The sequence below is a fragment of the Nasonia vitripennis genome, chromosome 3, assembly GCF_009193385.2.
Source record: "Nasonia vitripennis strain AsymCx chromosome 3, Nvit_psr_1.1, whole genome shotgun sequence".
Lineage (NCBI taxonomy): Eukaryota > Metazoa > Arthropoda > Insecta > Hymenoptera > Pteromalidae > Nasonia > Nasonia vitripennis.
The window spans coordinates 23,386,314-23,399,330 of NC_045759.1; the positions used below are offsets into that span (position 1 = coordinate 23,386,314).

The 13,017-nt window shown below is 50.8% G+C and overlaps 2 protein-coding genes across 3 annotated transcripts in view; one reads left to right on the forward strand and one right to left on the reverse strand.

Annotated features, from left to right (window-relative positions):
* LOC100120322 (two pore potassium channel protein sup-9) overlaps nucleotides 1–13,017 on the forward strand; it is a 72,734-nt gene that overhangs the window by 25,677 nt on the left and 34,040 nt on the right. The window contains exon 1 of one of the 2 annotated variants that reach the window (XM_008208046.3): nucleotides 7,716–7,799. The exons of the other annotated variant lie outside the window; for it this stretch is intronic. The gene's annotated coding sequence lies outside the window, so the exon portion shown is untranslated. Of the gene's footprint in view, nucleotides 1–7,715; nucleotides 7,800–13,017 lie in introns of those variants that run through there. 2 annotated transcript variants of the gene reach the window in all.
* LOC103316126 (optic atrophy 3 protein homolog) lies at nucleotides 6,704–8,402 on the reverse strand. Its single transcript, XM_008208055.4, has 2 exons — nucleotides 7,511–8,402; nucleotides 6,704–7,448 (listed from the first exon to the last, which is right to left on the reverse strand). The coding sequence occupies exons 1-2, from the start codon at nucleotides 7,787–7,789 to the stop codon at nucleotides 7,194–7,196; spliced, it is 534 nt and encodes a 177-aa protein (XP_008206277.1). The 5' UTR covers nucleotides 7,790–8,402; the 3' UTR covers nucleotides 6,704–7,193.

The window sequence follows — 13,017 nt, forward strand, 5'->3', positions numbered from 1 at the left end:
CCTCGCGCAAGATTGAGTGTCGCGCGGAGTCACTCCCCCGGCTATTATCGCAAGCTTCGCGCATGCACGACTCCTCTCCCCCCTTGATTTCTTCCAACCCTCGGACCTTTCCGTAATATCCGTCCCGTCGCCGGCGGGCCGAGATAAATAATGGATGCTGCCGCCGAGAGAGGAGAAAAAGGGTGAGAGAGAGAGAGAGAGAGGCTCGTATACGGAGGGAAAATAGAAAACAAGAGGGAGTCACGACAAATTCACGACTTCTGCTGCTGAAGGAGAGACAGAGCGAAAAACTACGCCTCTCGTATGAGCTTTTTTCTCTTTCGTTTTTCTGTGCTCATGCAGCTTTCCAAAAGTAGGCTGGGTTTTCACTTTCTCCGTCTGCGCCAGCGTAGCGTAAGAAATTTCTTCGCTTTGAAGCGGAGATAGAGGCTTTTTCGTTTTTCGAAGCATGGCCTCGTGCAATTTGCACGAGCGTCTGCATTATTTAGCGAATCGGCCTCGTAGCGCGAGGTGGAGAGAACAAATTCCGAGGAATTTTTTCCATAAATTCAAGAGCCATCCGGAGAATCGGCAGCGAAGTCGACGACGACCTTCCAACTCCGCGGACGTCACGCCCGTATAAACTCACCGCGAGTTGTGTCTCTCCCTCTATCCACACACAGACACGCGCGCGCACTTATCGAGCATTCCGTTGGACGAGGGCAATTTGCGCGACTACGCCTTTGATCTCCCTTTCTCGCTCGAAAAGCTTTGCCGCTTCTGCCAAGTAATTCTCTGTATAGCGTGCATTTCGAGTGTCATGAATTTTTAATTTTATCGGCCGTATTTAGAACCCTCCGATCATCTCTCACAGGCCGGTAGCAGCGGATCATCGACGTCGCCGGCGTGAATTTAATAATCGCGCGCCAATGGCCAAGATGAACGAGCGTCTCCCCCCTCCTGTGAGGGTTTTTCGATTGCGCGATATCTGGAAATCTCGTTCGCTCGATTCGACGAATATCCGAAGCGTATGTAGGTACATGTACGTGGAATAAAAATCAGAGCTGTATGATATCGGAGCAGTAGCGCCGGCGTCACCTGAGCACAAAAACCTTTCACGGCAGCGCGCGCTTCAGTCTGCGACGTGAATGGCGCGCGGCTCCGCACAATGGCTGAGCGCGGAAATTCAAGTTCCCTTTCTTTCTCTCCGTTATTATCGTCGACTTCCGATGCGGCGCTCCCCCGTTATCTCTCGCTCTCTGCTATTTCGGCTTTATTGGCTTATTCCTGGCTCTATTGGCTTATTCTCTCTCTCCCTCTCGACGTCGCGTAATCGTAAAAGTAGCTGCGCGCGTGCTCACCTTCTGGAAATCACTTTTCACGATCGGCCGATATAAATTAAGCTGAATAATTGAGTTCACAGCGTGTGTACACGCTTCAGTTTGTTGTGTAGACTGTCTCTCCGTTGCGCTGACGTTTTCGATTAAAAATCCTCGCGGGATGATTATGAAGAAGAACAGCACACGGGGCGAGAAGAAACAAAAACGGAGCGAGATAAAAGTGGATCGTGTAATCCCGTGCGTTCCGGAAAAATTTGAAATTACGAGGCTGACCTACTCCCCCTCGTCTGGCGCACAATGCGGGAGGGAAAAAAGAGAGAAAGAGAGAGAGAGAGAGAGAGAGAGAGAGAGAGAGAGAGAGAGAGTGGAAGAACGAGGAAAGACGCGGTGGAGGAGGATCGAGGTGAAAGGGGTTGCGAAATTAGTTTTGGCTTTCAGCGAAACAATTGCGGGCTTCGCTCTCTTACATTATTTGAGATTTCCTCTGCCGCCGCCGGGGTAATCGACTGATACGATGCCTTGGGTGCTTGATGAAAGAATTACAGTAAGGACACTGTAATGCGCTTTCTTAAAGATGTTTTCTGCGAAGATTAGCCCACTTATCTCGAATGCGAAATCACTCTATCGTGTAACACAGCGCGTATGTATAGTGGAGTCGATTTAAAATAGACAAGAGACATATCGCGATGGGGACAAAAATGTGAACCCTTTCCGTTCTCTCGAGATAAGAGATTCGAATCTGAAGGCGCATATCCGTCGTCGTGGCTCCAATACTAGCTTATATAATATAATAGTTTTATTCTCAGCATTGTGTACGCGACGTCGGGGCGACCAATTAAATTTCCCGGTTAAATTTAACTCGAGTCGCGTTCTTATAACGCGAATAGAGAGAAGCTCTCGCGCCCGCGGGCCGGGCTTATCAAGTTTTGAAGGTGCGATTGTTATTTCGAGTGCGAGGTCTAGACACGCGCTTGATCATGTAACGCCGATGCGTTATTCACGGGGATTAATAAAATGATTCGTTTTCGAAATAACGCATTCGAGGCTCGATGTAAGTGGCCTACAAAAGAAGCCGGCTTGCGGCGCTCGATCCGATATCCTAATTATCCCGGCTCTGCCAACTTCTCTCTCGCTCTCTCTCTCTCTCTCTATATATATATCCCGCGGGTACACCGCGACACGATCAAAAGACGGAGCAGAGAGTCGTACATGTAAATCGGCTAATCCCCTTCCACCTCCTTTGTCCTTCTTATTTTGGCACAGGGAAGTGGAAGACTCGAAGATTAGCCGCACGTGGCAGTAAGGACGCTTACTTTTTGGCGCGCGGGAGATTTGAATTTTAAAATTTCGCGCGCTAATAATCCAACGGTTATATTTTCGCCAAAGTGCCCGGCCTTTGCTGCGGAAGCCTTTGATATAACGCGTACGTTGGGGCTGTATAAGGATCTTGGCTTGAATAATCCAGGTGAGATTACGCCGTCGCTGTGCGCTAGAGTAGGCTACTGCTTTGAATTAGATATTTTAGCTGCTCTCGAGCCTGAATCACGGCTGCAGACGACGTGACTCTTCTTCCTCTCGGGCTGACGCCGATGTGCTTTTCTTGCGCCGGGAACGATTATACCGTGTAAATTGCTCTCGTGAATCGAGAGCTTGTTCGACTTGGTCAGCTTATAATGCATTACTCGAGCGATTTTCGAGCGAAACACACGGGTAATCCCTCTGCCGCGCCGGAGCTGCATTTACCGGCCCGATTTCAGCCGCGCAAGTGGCCAACCTTCAGTGAACCGAGAGAGTGAGTTAACCGAACGGCCCGATGAACCCCCGATATTTCCTCTTTGATTAATTTAATTAAAGCTCGCTGGGGGAGATTTACGAGAGTAAAGCCGACCCATCGGTGTGTGTATACACGTACTGATAAGATTTTTCGCTTTCGTATCTCGTGTATGGAAATCATCGCATCGGAGCTTGTCCTGAGCAACGATAATAACGAAAACATGGATTTTCCACGGTAGAGTGAAAGAAAATTCAAATGCTTCCGCCTACGCGCCTCGTATACGTAGACTATACTCGGCGACTTTTTTCTTCCAACGTCCTGAGATATGATGAAATAGACGTACGCAGCTACATCCCGCATATCATAAGGCAAACTATACATCACTCGAGCAACGTCTAAATACGCCTAAATACGCGTTCATAAATCAGGCAAATAGGCAGACCGAGTATAGGCTCTTCCCTCCTCTCTCTCGTCTCTCCGATGACCCTATCTCGGGATGAAGAAAAAGAGACGCAGTGTATAACGTTCCGATTAAAAAAAAGTCAAGCCGAATACTGCGTATCTTCTTCATTCTCGCGCGCACTTCCGCGCCGACCGGAAATCGATGAGCTCTGCTCGTGTCCATTTTCGCTTTAACTTTACGCTTAAAAGCTCGCATCGTCGAATCGATTTTCCATCTTTTTGATGCTGATGCTCGCGCACACACACGATGAGCGACTCTTTTCTGTTTTCGATTCGAATTAACTCTCTCTCTCTCTCTCTCACTCGCGTGTGATGTCAACAACCCCCTTCTCTCTCCCTGATTTCGAAGTAATAACCGAAAAGTTGACCCGGAAGCATCTCTTCGAAATCTCGCGAAATCATCGCGGCGGCCTTCGCGGGAACAAATTAAAAAGTCAATGACGCGAGGCAGCTCGTGTTTTCGAACTCGGTACTTACTCGTGCACATACTCGGGGAAAGTCCGTATACGGCGATGTCGGGATCGATCGGGGAGTCCGCAGGCTAGACGACGTGAGAAACGTTAGGATATGGGCTCCCTTATATTCGAGGACTTTTACGGAGAGAGTAATAACCGTTGCATTGTTTTCCTCTGTTCCAGGTGTGTATGCCATCGACCGTCGTCCCCCTCCATCTCGTTTCGTCAATTGGTGAGTGACGTACGACGTCGGTCGTAATTCAAAGGACCAATCAATTATCAACTAATTACAACCACTTGAAAAATACTCGCAATTGCTCTCAATCATCTCCAATAAAACTCTTCGCTTCTCCCCTTGGCCGATCCCTTCCCCCCGAAAAAGACCTCTACTTTCAGTCGAGGCAGAATTATCAGCGCGGCATGTGTGTATAACGGGCGCGAGAAGAAGCCGAGAGTTATCTCGTCCTTACACGCGGTTGAATGTGCGGCTCCTTTTATATCTCGCGCGATGGAAGAGGAGAGGTTATATAAGGGACTATCAGCCGCGCTACTCGACTGGGCGCATTGTTTTTGCGCCATACGTTACAGCCTTGCCTGCCTGACGTGTAATTGATGGAGCCGCGCTCGTCGAGGATTTTTCGGAGGATCCGCTGCTCTGTTTTCGATGGCGGCTCTCAGCTGCGCTTTATGCTTTCTTTCTCTCTGTGTTTGATGGCCGTACCGAGTATGTCTGCAGCTGGGGAGCTGGCTGGATATAATTGTAAACTTTTAACGGACCGATTCGATCGAGCAGACACGTCGCGGACTCTCGTATAACGAAATTCTCGCATTCATCGCTACTCGATTACTCAAACTCAATCGGAGCGCTCGCGATATCGAATCACACGACGTCGCCGCTCGTCCTATATTACCCTCGTTAATTTTAATTCGCGACCATACCCCTCCCTCTCGCCGAGTGTATTATATCCATGAATCATCCTGTCGCTCCGAAAAAGGCTGATAAAATTCTGATGGCACACATGCGGTGGTACAACATACAGGAGACAAAGTCAAGCGGTGCGTTTGCTTTGAGGTGTCGCTTTATTTGCAAATTAAAGCTCGCTTCGGCAGACGATCGTCGTTCCATTAGCCGAGAAAATAGAGTGGGAGAGAGTCGAGAGATTTTGGGAATAATCGCGCGCCCTCGAACAATGCGACGTCTCTTTTGATCAGAGAGCATTGTTCCTGCCCCGAGAGTCGTCTCTTCGGTGTGTTTCAGAAAACACACACACACACACAGGAACTCGAATCAATTAGCCGCGCATTATGCGGGGACGATCGCGCGGAAAGTGGGCCGCCGCCGCAGCGCAGAGAGACAAAAACCGCGGCTCCTTTCGCCGGGATCGATGTATCTATTCTCGACGTGCAGCGCTCGATTAAAAGACACGTACGATCTCGTATCGGAGGAGAGCTACTTTCCACGTCGTAAACGCGTGGTGAAGCCCCGCTGCGTGTATATCGATAACATCAGAGCGAGAGACGTTATATAGTGATAACGTTGGGCTCTGGACGGAAGTTAAAAATAAACACAATCCGCGCCGAATCCTTATATTCTCGACCTCAACCCAGTGCACGGCGCGCATGACTTTCGCTGGAAAATCTCGGGCGCGAGAGCAGTGCAGGGAAAAAAGTCCTCGAAGAAAAGTGGCAGGCATTGTCGCCTCGGTAGAAAGCAACGCGATGTTTAGCTCTCTCTCTCTCTCTCTCTCTCTCGCTCGCGGACAATCAGCAGGCTAAAAAGCTCCGCTGCAGCTGCATCAAGCCGCTGCCGCCGCGCGCACACCAATTAGCAGTCCATTAGCAAGCGCCGAGTTTCCTCTCAATACAGCAGCGCGACGCCTCGAGAAGAGAAGAGCAGAACGTCTCTCTCTCTCTCTCTCTCTCTCTCTCTCTCTCTCTCTCTCTCTCTCTCTCTCTCTCTCTCTCTCTCTCCGCGGAGAAAAGTCGATGCTGTGCCGCTTTTGTGCGCCGGAGAGTAGTAATGCAGGGCCAGCCTGGGCTATACGCGTTAGCTGTTTATCGATTGACTGCCGCCGCTCACTCTCCGCCTATTGGCTTATTCGGCTAATGAGACGTTTGATCTTATATTCTCGCGAGAGTTCAAGCTTTATCGGATACCGTCGAATTTCGTCGTTCGCCCTTATGCTGTCTACTGAGAAAATTCTATCTTCCGCGGACGATAAGAAAGCAGCTCTCCAACACTTGTACTCGGCGCGCAAAAAAGTCGAGGGAGGATATGGGATAGCAGCTGCGAGTGAGAAAAATCGCCTCGCGCGCATTTTTCTCTGATCCGCGCGCTGCAGCTTTTTACGAGCGAACCGAAAACAGAATTGCGCGGATCTCATCTACCTGCGCGAAATATCATTTTTCTATATAATTACCGAGATTTTTCTGAGAAAGTCGGAAATCGCATCCATCAAGTCGAGAGCGCTCTGCTAATTACTGGTTTCGCGATCGAGACTCGCTTTCATCTCTGTGGCCTCTCGAGCTTCGCTTCCTTCCCCACTACGGCCACTCGACGCGCGTCGCTGCTTCTTTTCGACTCCCTTTCTTGGCCGGGAGTGGCTGTTGCTGATTCTTTTTTCTTGAGAGCTCGAGGGCTCGGGCATCTTGGATGACTGTCGAGAGAGTGGGATTCGGTAAGGGGAAACAAATTTCGGAATGCGCTTTATTATTCCGTACGGATTAACGTACAATCAAAACAATGCACTCGCGACAGCCGTACAAAACACACGTAGCGAGCTACATCGTGCACTTAGCGCAGCCAGTCCATCGACTTCGATTAGGATGCGGTTTGTCGTGCGCGCGGAGGCTCGGCTGCACAGCACTGCAGCCTGCGGCATTTCGCCAACTTTCCTCGCTCGCTCGGCTATTCTCTTTGTGTTGTCTATTTGCGTTAGCACACCGCGCGCCTCTCTCTCTCTCTCTCTCTCTGTGCTGATTGCTTAATGGCGCGGACGTATGCGCCCGGCTCTCTTTTTTCCCTGCGTTTTAGGCAATTGGACGTGGTATACAGCGTTTTCATCGATCGCCCACGTACGCTGCCCTCTCAATTATTCCGCTCTCATCCCTCTCCTTCTGCCCTCTTCAAATCTTCCGTCATAAATCTTGCATCTCTCAAAGCCAGAGCGCCGAATGAATTAATCAATCCGTGAACGCTCGGGCCGAGCGTTTTTCCTCCTCCGGTTCCTGCTGCTGCTGCTTCTGTCCCTCGAGCAGTCGAGCGCGCAGCAGCTCGGTTTCCAGCTCGAGGGCTTCCAGGCGCTCGCGAGCCTCGGACTTTTGACGCTCGAGTTCCGCGAATTCCGCCCGACGTCGGTCCTCCTCCAGCGCGGATTTGCGCTGCGAGCGCAGCCAGTCGCAGGTGAGGATTAAGGCCAGCAGTGCGAATATGACGATCTGGAACGGAAGCTCGATTTGATGAGTAATTGCGCAACTTCACTGCGCCCACGAAGACTAACCTCGATCATGAGTTGCGAGCCGAGCATCGCGGCTTCCTCGTCCTTCAAGGCTTTGACCTTCGGCTTCTTCTCGGCCTTCGAGGCGACCATCGGCGCAGCTTTCAGTCGCTCCAGGTGGCTCTCGAGCCTGTGGTACAGTCGGCCCGGCGCCAAGAGGAGGTATCGTCGGAAGCTCGGGTGACGCGCCGCGTAGTCGACGATCCGCTGCGAGGCCGGTTTGGTCAGCTGACGGAAGAGCTGCGTCAGCAGGGCCGAGCCCGGGAAACCGCCGTGGACCATGATTTTGGAGGTTAAAACGATGCTTTGAAAGGCGCGTACTACACCGTACAACGCACATCGGAGGTTAACCTATCGATCGCTTCTGCTCGCTGATGCGCCGGGGAAAACGCGAAAAGTCAATCTGCCTGTTGCCAGCGCGATGATTCCCCCTACTCGCGGCCGTTCCTTTCTTGTTTCCCCCGAGAGTGGGGGGCTGTTTCGCGTTGCACGTACGCGCAAGACGTCGGAAAATATTGGGAGAGGCATTTTCGCGCATCGCCCGAGTCTGTGTGCACGACGTAATCGAATTCGAGTATACTCAGCGAGCTAACATCGAGAGCATAGATTAGATCTAGCGAAGAGGCGCTTCATCGAGCTTTCCCTTCTCCGATTGGGTATACAAGCTCGCTCTGCAACGACGTCGCCTCAAAGGCAGAGACTCAAAGCTCCGCAAGCGCAAACGTCTCCCCGTAGAATCGCGTACGCAACGAGAGAGAAGATACAGAATCCATGAAGCGCGCGTTGCCGGGCACCGCTGAATTAATAACCTGCAGCGTCCAGCTCTCCCCGCTATACACAGGCCGACCTGGAAAATCAGGCGCACTTTCAACAGCCAAACTCTCCCCCTACTCTGCCCGGCCTCGACAACAGCTGCGCGAAACTTGCCCGGGATATGCGTGAGCCACGTGTTGCGTGTGCTGCCGCTTCACACGGAGGAGATGGGATCGAGCTGCTGCGCTGTATACTCGGTATTGCTGCGCGTAGTTTTTTCTCTCCGAAAATTATTCGTCGCGAATTTCTCCCCTGTATCGATACCGTGTCTATATGGTTTACCTATATACGCTGACCTGCATCCGAGCCAATCCAAGCGAACCAGCGCCGCTGTTACCGAATTTCCCGCGGTCGAGATCGATCACTCGTCGGCGAAATTAAAAGTCAGTCGTGATTTTTTTCCGTCCCATAAAAAATCTCGACGCGCTCGATAGTCGAGTCTCGCTCGATTCGCGCACTGTGCGGGCGACGCGAAGAAATCCGCGATGAATAATTCAGCGTTTCAACGCGAAACGCTGCGCACACTCGCGGAAAAACCGAGCGAGTATATTAAATCGAGCAAAACAGAGAGGGAGGCGATGTGTGTATTTGCATATGTAAGTACAAGAGAGAGAGAGAGAGAGAGAGAGAGAGAGAGAGAGACATTTGCGATGAAGGTTCATACGCGGCGGGTATATGATTGTACCGGCTAATTTATTTCCCGGAACGAGCTTATGCTAATGCGCCGTGTGTGTTCGCTGGTAAGAGGAAACCTAGTGGGGTCAAAAAGAGGTATATAGTACAGTTCTGCAACTAATAAAAATAAAAACACTATTTTCTCATACCATCCCCAGCTCGAAACCAAACTCCCACCGAAAGAGAGAAGTATATATACCGTCGCAATTTTCTCGCACCACATACGCACACGCAGCGGTTGAGTTAATTACGAGCCATCGATCGTCTCTGCTGTACTCGCACGCAATTATCGGTGCGCACCGCCGCGGAAAGGTTTGTTTAAATGAAATTTTCGGCGACGCGTTCGCTCGAGCGTTTTTTTCCTCTCTCTCTCTCTCTCCCCCTCTGGTCGTGCGCTTTCACGCGAATTTCCGGAATTTTTGACGCGCGAGAGCTTTCCGCTCTCGAGTGCAAGCTCGCTGCTTTTTTCGGCAAGGAAGATTCAATTAAAGCCACGTCGCGTTGATCGAGCGCTTTTTTCCAATACACACGGGCCGGAAAAGCGTGTATTGAGCCGCAAGAGCACCTCGTCTTATATTATACGCATATATATGTCGGAGCCGCGCAGCCAAATGTAAATTCGGCTAATTTACATGTGAACGGCGCGATCCGACGATATAGCCGCATAAATACGACGCTGATTCAGATTTAAGCTTTCGAGGCTACAGGGGGAGACTGCGTGTTCCGGATTCGTGCCGATATCGGCCGTTGAACCCTACCTATATCGCTTTTGAAAAATCGTCGCCCCGTATTATCACACACGCGCGCGCTTTCGGAGCTGTATATGGAGCGACCGCAGGGGCTTCTTGGCGACTCTCCAACGCGCCGTACACAATATATGAAATTCCGGCCCATTAAGCAGCGCGCACGCAATCGGCCTGTGTGCGCCGCGGCAAAAACGATTAACCCTCGAGGATATGCGCGGGAACAGCTGACGCTAGCTGCGCCGTAAAAAAGTCGGCCAAGTGAAACTCGGAAATTCAGCGGAGGTTCGGTGAAAGTTTTAAGCGCGCGCAGATGAGATTGGAATAAATTCGTAATCGGCTGGATCAGCGCACATACTCTTGACAGCGGCGCGAATTTCGGAGCTTGATTACTGCACGCTACCATGTGTGTATGCGTTATTCGGGCCTTGAATTTACGCTACCGCGTCTATATTTTCGTGTATATACATATAGGTACGCCGAGCGCGATAAAAGGAATTTAATTTCACGGCATCGCCTCCCCTCCCCCGGAGCTAGAGCGCCAGGAGAAGTGGGATAAAATTTACGTCGTCATCGTGTATTATTGATATTTCTATCACGCCGCGCTAGAGAGAGAGAGAGAGAGAGAGAGAGAGCGGAGTAGAGGAGACCGGGGCCGGGCAATACATTTTAATGTCGGCGTCCCGCCGCTCGCGCGCTCTCCCGCTTCTTTTAGTGCATACATCATGAGGCGGCAAAAGACGCCATGAATTTTCACCTGCGAATATTCGCGCGACCTTATTGTATAGCTGCGCCGCGAGAGAGAGAAGCAGCAGTCGGTTATAAGTCCGAAATCCGCTTTTTCCATAATCGAATATATGCGCGGAGGGAAAACAAAAATTTTACGCAGCTCTCTAATACAGCTCGTCCCCGCGCGAGCTACTGCGGGAACTAATAAAAAGAGCATCATTGAAATTCATACTCCCGACACGAGTAGCTCGACGCCGTAAAGATAATGCAAGCGCGACGCATGGGTTTAGGAAGCGAATTAATTGCGCGTTTTAACGACGGACTCCAAGAGAGAAAGCGCTCGTAAAGCTTCTCCCTATATATACTGCCGTGCGTTTTATCGAGCGACAACTGGCCCCGCTCTGCTCTCTCTCTCTCTCTCTCTCTCTCTGCGTTTTTCAATTGTTCGACACACGGGCCTCTGTTTTACGGCGCTATTATTTCTGCCGGCAGCGGCGCAAGCGCTAAACGGCTGCTGAAATTTTCAGTGTATCGAAAAAATTTAACTCGATCCGGAGTCGTTCGCGTGAGAGAGGGGTAAATGAATCGCCGAGAGTGTAATCGCATTCCTCACAGCCAAGAAACCGGAAAAACGTGGTAAAATCGCGCGAGTGCGCCCGAGAGCGCGCGCGGAGCGGTAAAAACGAGTGGAAAAGGTCCGGCTCTGGTCAGACGCTCGGCGAGGGAATATTCGCGGCCGCTTTTCTCTCGCGCTCGCCGAAGTTTTGTATATACTCCCGAGCTCTTCTTTCCCTTTTTTCGGAGCCAGGGGTGTCGCTGCGTATTCGGGCTTTTAAGTTTTCTCCTCTCTCCGCGATTGATTTCTCCTCTCACCGCGGCGAAAGCCGAGTATTGTGTATTAAGCTTGCTTCGAATAAAAAACACGAAACAAAGGATACACGCGAAAAAACGCCAGCTCTCGCTTCGACATGCGTGAGCGAAATCGCGCAGCGCATCCCACACTGCAGCAAGGACGTTATGCTCCTCTCTCGCTCTTTCAGCAGATATAGAGAGGAAGGAAGCAAGTAAAACGAGGACCGGCGGGGAGAAAATCCAGCGCCGACGCCGCCGTCGGCGGCCAGTGTAGTTGGATTCTATTTATAGAACCGAGAGCGCTATATATAGCTCCGACGCGGGCTATGCATAGCCCCGGCTGCTGCTGCTGCTCTGCAACGTACAGCAGCATTTCCAGGGGGTGAGAGAGAGAGAGAGAGAGAGAGAGAGAGAGAGAGAGAGAGAGATGAGTGCAGCAGTGGGGGTAGCGCGCGCTGCAGGTTCAATGAAACCAGGCCAGCCGCGTACACGCGCCCGACTCTCCCCTTCTCTTTCTCACTCTGTGTGTGCTGTGACGTAGGCGAAGCTCGCGCTGGAGCTTGCGCGATGAAGTTTTTGGTTCTGCCCAAGTTGCGTGTACTTTTTTTCGCCAGCTCTTGTCTTTTTTTTTTTTTTTTTGGAGAGGTGTATAGGTAATGCGACGTTTCGACGTCGTAATTTCAATTTCGAAATAAGGCATCCGTTATTTATTCTCTCGCGGAAAATTATTCCACAGCGAAGCTGCAACGTCAAACGGAATAAATTGGCCGACGGGCGCGCGGCGAAAGTCTCTCTAAACCCCAAATTAAGGGAAAAAAATTCTGAAGCCGACTTTATTTCGTAATTCAATTCAGCCCCGGCGACTTACCTTCGTAAAGTCTCCTCGCCAGCAACTTTGCACACACACACACACACGTACACACCTTTGTCTCCAGCTTCGGGAGGGCTAATTAACTTTGAGTCGACGTTGTCTGTTTGCTTGATTACCGGAGCTGCAGCAAGCTCTTCTCCTCACTTCGCCTTGTTTTCCTTTCCTCTTCTCTCTCCTTTTTTTTTCGCGCGTTGAGACACCGGCTTACACGCTGATACTTTAATTGAGTCCTAGGCTAAAAGTGAGTGCGTTGGCTGATCTCCCATGTGTGAATTCGAATCCGAGAGAAGCTCCACGATGACCTACATACAGCGCGTTGGATTACGATAATTTCGTTAACATCTCAAACAGCTCAAAGACGTTTGAAAAGCTCGCGGCTCTCTCTCTCTCTCTCTCTCTCTCTCTCTGTCCTCCCTCGCGCTCGAACTCGTTCCCGCAACTTCTCGCTAAGCGGAAATTATAACTTTCCACCCCCGCCGGCCCGCGTATAGCGTATAAAAAATGCACAAGATAAAACGTCCCTCGAACAGTGCCGGGCTTTGTTAACTTCTTCTCTGCCGCGCGTATAGATCCCCCGTGCAAAAAAAAAAGCAGCTGTACTCGCTCTCGATGCGTATTTAATGACGCCGGGGATAAATAAGCTCGTGTATATGTATAACTATACGGCGGACGAATTAAAAAGTCCTCGTCTTAACGAGCGCCTTGCGTCCCTCATCTTTTCGTTATACTCAGAGTCGGATCTTTGTTAACCTCGTTTCGAAGGGGAGCTGGGGAGCCGCGGGAAAAATTGAATCTCTCCTCTATAGCATTTTCTTTTGGCGTAAAAC

Coding starts and splice junctions, on each gene's coding strand:
- LOC103316126 (XM_008208055.4), bottom strand. CDS start 7,789: ATGGTCCACGGCGGTTTCCCGGGCTCGGCCCTGCTGACGCAGCTCTTC. Junction 7,449..7,510: donor GCTCGCAACTCATGATCGAG/GTTAGTCTTCGT, acceptor CTTCCGTTCCAG/ATCGTCATATTCGCACTGCT.